The 6834-nt window shown below is 39.4% G+C and overlaps 1 protein-coding gene across 1 annotated transcript; it reads left to right on the top strand.

Annotated features, from left to right (window-relative positions):
* Positions 1 to 338: 338 nt before the first annotated feature.
* On the top strand, positions 339 to 1370 carry LOC102538897 (trace amine-associated receptor 3). Its single transcript, XM_006200061.4, has one exon. The coding sequence runs from the start codon at positions 339 to 341 to the stop codon at positions 1368 to 1370; it is 1032 nt and encodes a 343-aa protein (XP_006200123.2).
* The last annotated feature ends 5464 nt before the right edge of the window (positions 1371 to 6834 follow it).

The raw sequence follows: 6834 nt of genomic DNA, 5'->3' as shown, positions 1-6834 counted from the left end.
CATTAATTTCAAACTTTTGCTTAGCTTTCCTATTTTATTGCATGGTCATTTATACTTTTGTAAGTTGATACTAGTTCAAATTTTGAAATTACTCATGAAATTGTGCTTTGTCTATATTTATCAAGTTTAATTGAAAATTAGCACAAGTCTGAGGGGAGGCTATAGCTCAGGGGTAGAGTGATATAATTTTAAATATTTAAATACATTATGATTGAATTACTAATAGGTGACGTTAACTTTATTGTACTCTCAGGAGCTGAAATTTACTGGAATCATTTTAAGAAGAGAAGAAACACTGACTCATCTTCCTAGAGAGGAATTTAAAGTGATAAAACACCATGGATCTAACTTATATTCCTGGAGACTTGTCCAGTTGTCCCAAATTTGGAAATAAATCCTGTCCTCCCACCAACCGCCATTTTCATGTCCGTGTGATAATGTACTCAGTTATGACCGGGGCCATGTTTATCACTGTCTTTGGAAACTTGGTTATAATAATTTCCATATCACATTTCAAACAGCTTCACTCTCCCACAAATTTTCTGATCCTCTCCCTGGCAACCACTGACTTCCTGCTGGGTCTGGTCATCATGCCATACAGCATGGTGCGATCAGTAGAGAGCTGCTGGTATTTTGGGGATGGCTTTTGTAAATTCCACGCAAGCTTTGACATGATGCTAAGCCTGACCTCCATTTTCCACCTCTGTTCCATTGCTGTTGATCGATTTTACGCTGTCTGTTACCCTCTACACTACATGACCACAATGACCCCCTCCATAATAAAGCGGCTGCTGGCATTTTGCTGGGCCGCCCCTGCTCTTTTCTCTTTCAGTTTAGTTCTATCCGAGGCCAATGTTTCTGGTATGCGAAGCTATGAGATTCTCGTTGCTTGCTTCAATTTATGTGCACTTACTTTCAACAAATTTTGGGGGACAATATTGTTCACTACATGTTTCTTTACTCCTGGCTCCATTATGGTTGGTATTTATGGCAAAATCTTTGTCATTTCCAAACGACATGCTAGAGTTATCAGCAACATGCCTGAAAACACAAAGGAGGAAGTGAAAAAAAATTTGTCTAAAAAAAAGGACCGGAAGGCAGCTAAGACCCTGGGTATAGTAATGGGGGTGTTTCTAGCTTGCTGGTTGCCTTGTTTTCTTGCTGTTTTGATCGACCCATATCTAGACTACTCCACTCCCATATTAGTACTTGATCTTTTAGTGTGGCTTGGGTACTTCAACTCCACCTGCAACCCTCTCATTCATGGCTTTTTTTATCCATGGTTTCGGAAAGCTCTTAAATACATAGTGTCAGGGAAAATATTTAGCTCCCATTCAGAAAGTGTGAATCTGTTTTCTGAAGCACATTAATAAAAAAGCCATTACAAAAGTGAATAGAGTATTGAAAATGAGACATTATTTTTACTGAAGCACATTTTTAATTTTAATGAAATATTATTGGTTTACAATATGTTCATTTCTGGTATGCAGCATAGTGATTCAGAGATTATGTATATATACATATATTCTTTTACATTGTCTTTTTCATTATAGGCTATTACAAGGTATTGAATGTAGTTCCCTGTGCTATAGAGTGGACCTTGTTGTTTATCTATTTTATATATAGTAGTTTGTATCTCAGACTTCTAATTTATTCCTTCCCCCTTCTTTCCCCTTTGGTAACCATAGTTTGTTTTCTATGTCTGTGGGTCTGTTTCTGTTTTATAAGTAAGTTCATTTGTGTCTTTTTTTTTTTAGATTCCACATAAAAGTGATATCATATGATATTTTTCTTTCTCTTTCTGGCTCACTTCACTTAGTATGACAATCTTCAGATGCCTCCATGTTACCACAAATTGCACTGTTTTATTCTTTTCAATGGCTAAGTAGTATTCCATTGATGGAAAATGTTCTTATCTAACTCCCAGGCTTAAATCTGAGTAGTATTCATATATATATATATGAATGTGTATATGTATATATGTATGTGTATATATGTATGTGTATATATATATATATGTATGTGTATATATATATATATATATACCACAACTTCTTTATCTAATCATTTATCACTGGACATTTAGATTGCTTTCATATTTAGCTATTGTAAATAGTGTTGCTGTGAGCATGAGGGCACATGTATCTTTTCAAATTAGAGTTTCCTCTGGATATATGCCCAGGAGTGGGATTGCTAGATCATAGGGTAAGTCTATTTTCAGTTTTTTAAGGAATTTCCATACTGTTTTCCATAATGACTGCACCAAACTTTAGTTTGATGAAATACATATCTTACATCCCCAGGTCACTGAAAATATTATTCTATTACATTTTGGTAATCTAGGTAAGTGTTCTGTAACCTGCAGAAGAGCTACATTCATTATCTTTGATCCATCAACCAACCAACCAATCAATCAATCAATCATTTATTAATTGTGAACTCTGTATGTAATCAATAATCACCTCTGACAAGTGGGGAAATGTACAAAGGAATCATAACATGTAGTTCAGAATAGATTGGCCTTGATTTACACACATGAGACAATTAAAGACCAATATAAGAATAAAGAAAATAAAGTGATAATGATTTTATTTCCTGTCTGGTTCCACTTTAGGGATTCAGAAAAGGGAAGATCACCGGGACCTGAGGATCCATAGAGGAAGTATGAATAGGTTGATTTTTACTCTCAACTAGCCATCCACCTTATCATGTGACTTGGGAGAATTATTAACCATCATTGTGTAAATTATTCAGTTGTTTCCTGGCACCTTGAAGCTCACTGCAAAGAGCTGCTCATAGGAGAAGCGGTTGATTACAAATCACCCCATGCAGTTTCAGCTTTTATCCTTTTGACTTTTCACTTTGTGGTTTATATTTGAAATGACTTCCTGTGTCTTCTGTCTCTTATCTTCTTAACCTGCCTGATGTGTCAACACCATCAACCAGAAATCATAAGGCCTCTCATTGTACTTGTTTAACCATTTTCTCTGAATGTTGCCCTAGGGCCCAGCCAAATAAATTTCATCCACATCACATCGATGATTTAAGCCAGGTTATTAACATTTGGTGAAAATCCATCCAGTGGTTTTTCTATAAAACACTAAGAGATAAACAGAAACTTTCATTTATTTAATAGGTCGGAAAGCACATGACTACATGTGACACTTTTGTCCACATCCCCTGATACCTGGGATAACGTTATGGGAGGGAGAAGAGGGGGAATGGAAGGAAAGTAGACTGTTCCTGAATCCAACTTCAGGCTTGGGGCTATTTTTGAATAGGAAAATTTAATTTTGGCTTTTTTCTGTCTCTCTTCTAAGCCCTGCTCTCCACATTCCCTGAGTAGTCCTAAATCCAACTATAATTTAATAATATAGTTTACTAATACAGGCTTAACTTGTGTCCTGAAGCATAATGTGATTCAGTAGGGACTGCCTCCCTCACCATCCTTACAGTTTTCTTTCCCTGTACTTGTTCATAGAGAAGCAAATGTGCATAGTAAGTGAGATATTTTCATATTTACCAAAGAATGTTCACGAATTCAATCTGACTGCTGGTCCTTGAAGTGAACATTTTTGGCCGCATCTGGGAAGAGACATTAGGTTGTGAGACGCACAGCCAGGATCCTTCTTCCTGAGAGTTTCACAAGATCGTGGACGTCACCCAATCATGCCTCTCTCTTCACAGATGAAGACATTAAAACTGACTTGCCACACTTCAGTAGTGACAGACACTTCATGTCCGTTGATTCCTTTGCCAATTTTGGCATCCTCTGAGTTCCTGCCTTTAAAATTCTCATTTGTTTCTCTACTTCTGAACTATTTCTTTTTTCTAAAAACTTGGTGGTGTGGATGTGTGTGTGTGTGTATACGTGTGTGTTAAGAGAAAAAATTATTCATGACACTTGTTAAAGACTGTAAGGCAGACTTTATTCAAAGGAAGCTACTACAATGGGTTTTATAGAGGGGGAGCGAGATTGTTACCAAACTCAGATTCAGCTGCTTGCCACTCAAAAGCCAATATTTAAGACACAAGTGTTGGTTGGAAAGGAAAGGTTGCTTTATTCAGGAGGCTGGAAACTTGGGGAGAAGATGGACTCAAGTCCCAAAGAACCAACTCCCAACTGTCAATCAGGGGTGGGAGGCTGCGTGTAGAACAGCACAGTCACCTTTGACAATCATTTTGAAATTGGCCATGTGGCAGTATGATGAGCATCATCTTGATTGTTTTGAGTACAGTTAATCCTCAACTCCTGGGTCAGTTTTCTTCCCACTTCCTTGAGGCCAGTTCTTGGAATTGTGTAAGATGTTGCAGTTTATATCATGGCTATAGTCTAGTCATCATGGAGTTAACTTTTTCCACCTGGCTGGGGTTTCAGTATCTGCAGAACAGCTCAAAGGATATGGCTCAGAATATTATCCATAGCCCTTGAGGAGGAATCAAAGATCCTTGACTTTGCTTAACAGTAAAACTATTATTATTTTGTTTTATTAGACTATTTTCCTTTGCTTCTGCATTTTCTCAGTACTCTGGTTAAATTTATTCTTTGGTTAAAATTTTACAGACAAAAGGCAGGTGGAGGACATGGTGGGGGTCTGTCCTAGGAAGACACCCTAGGATCCTGCTCAGTCACAAGGTTGCACTCAACTCCAACAAGGTCAAGTGGGGATTTATACCCAAGGAACTGGATTGGAGGTAGTGGATGGAAAATTACTAAGAGGAAATATCAGGGTCAAGGAGGATTTTTGCTAGACTGACTCATCAGAATTCTTGCTGAGGACAGGCTAGAGTGATAAGATATGGAGGCTGGTCAGATACCAAGGGTAGGGGATTTTTGCTAAACTGACTTAGCACGATTCTAGCTCAGCCTGGATTCTACTAGGGCCAAGAGCAAAGTCCAAGTCTGATCTAGTCAAGCAGAGGGATCAAAGGAGCCTGATTAAAATTTGGTCAAAGGAGAGAGTCTTTGTCCTGCGTGTGTGTGTGTGTGTGTGTGATGCTTCTCACAGAAGCACCATTAGGGTATTCAAAGTGGAGAGGGAGCAGTTTAGGGAAGGCCAGCTTCAGTATGTGAGATTTTAGCAGGTGGTTATTAGACTAAAGATATATATCTATCTAAATACAAATGGGATAATCTGTTTGAATAGACTTAACCAGCTAGCTGCATGAAACATATAGCTGTAAGGCTACAGGAAAATTTTCTCTATTCACTAAGATAGATACTGAGCACTCAGCAAGGGATATAAATATTTAGTTGGAATTCATCCTTTACATGCCTCCCCTCCCACCCATGGTAGCTAGTGATCTGGCTTCCTGTTTCAGAGCTTTCCAATCCACTCTGCACAGTTGCCTAAAGTTGACACTTTCCTCTTAAAAATCTTACATGGTCTCTAAGCTAGATCCCTTGGGTTTTCCCGAGACTTCCCCACTCCCTCTGGGCAGGAAGCACAAATTAGGACTAGGATTAAGGGGTTCTCTTATCCTGAGGTGTCTGATAGATGACATTTTATCAATGGGAAGCACCTGCAGGAGATCCACAGACAGAAGGAGGATAAAATCAGGGTATTAAACCTGGGCAACTGTCACCCAACCAGACTTGGGACTTCTAGCCCTCACTCAATAAAGCCAACCTACCGACTGACACGAGACAGTGGTGAAGGAGAGTGCAGCATTTATTGCAGGGCACCAAGCAAGGAGTCCAGACAGCTAATGCTCTAAAGGCCTTAATTCCTTGATGGCATTTAGGAAAGGTTTCTGAAGACAGAGGTGAAGGAGAGGGGTTGTGGGGTATATGATTAGCTGTGGACATTCTTCTGATTGGTTGATGGTGAGGTAATCAGGAAGCAATGTCATCAGCCTTCTGGTTCTGACCTGCCTGTGGTCTGAGTGCTTCTGGGCAGCATACAGTTAACTTTTTCCAACTGGTGGTGGTTTTAGTATCCACAAAACAGCTCACAGGACTTGGCTCAGATTATTATCTATAGCCCTTGAGGAAGAACTAAAGGTCCTTGACTTTGTTTAATGGTTAAACTGGTATTATTGTTTGTCTTGCTTGACTGTTGTCCTTTGTTTCTGCATTTTCTTACTTCTATGATTAAGTTTATTCTTTGGAACTTGGGGAAGCCTAGGAGGCTAAAGTTTTTCTACAGACAAAAGGCAGGCAGAAGACATGGGGTGGGAGAGGTCTGTCCCAGGAAAGCCCTAGAGAGTCCTGCGCCATTACACAACCTCTCTGCCAGATTGCCCTGGGGCTGGCTGTGTCCTCCAGGAAAGGCCATGTGGAGTCCCTCTGCATACAGCCATCCTCTGAGACTCCTGTGACCACGCTCTTCCTCTGTCACTCTGGGTCCAGCCAAGGTGGACTCTTCGCTATTGCTGCCTCTAGGTACTACTCTGTTTCTTGCTGATTTCCTTAAACACTGCCCACATCTTTGTAAATTGTTTTATCAAGCTCTCCTCAATCACCCAGGCTGATGGTGCCATCTGTTTCCTGCCAGACACATGCGAATATAGCTTTTCATTGCTCTGAGATAAAATTTAAAAATTCTCCCCCCAAAATTTCAAGTCGGTAAGCCCAACTTGGCCTTTCTTTGTATTTTTACATTTAGTGACTCCTCTGGGGTCTACCCTCCTTTGAAGGAATTATTGGCCCCCCGGTAAGTCATTCTTCTCATTTGTCCTACCTGGGAGCTACTCACCCTCCTCCTCGACTTGGCAAACTTCTTTTTATTTTGAAGATCGGTCATCAGTTCAAGATTTCTGGTATCCTTTTTTGTGTATAAAAAAGATTATTTGTGGTAATTTTGGCTTTTAGAATTAATATTTCATTTATAA

The sequence above is a fragment of the Vicugna pacos genome, chromosome 8, assembly GCF_048564905.1.
Source record: "Vicugna pacos chromosome 8, VicPac4, whole genome shotgun sequence".
NCBI classification, from domain to species: Eukaryota; Metazoa; Chordata; class Mammalia; order Artiodactyla; family Camelidae; genus Vicugna; species Vicugna pacos.
This window is presented reverse-complemented; position numbering and strand designations above follow the sequence as displayed.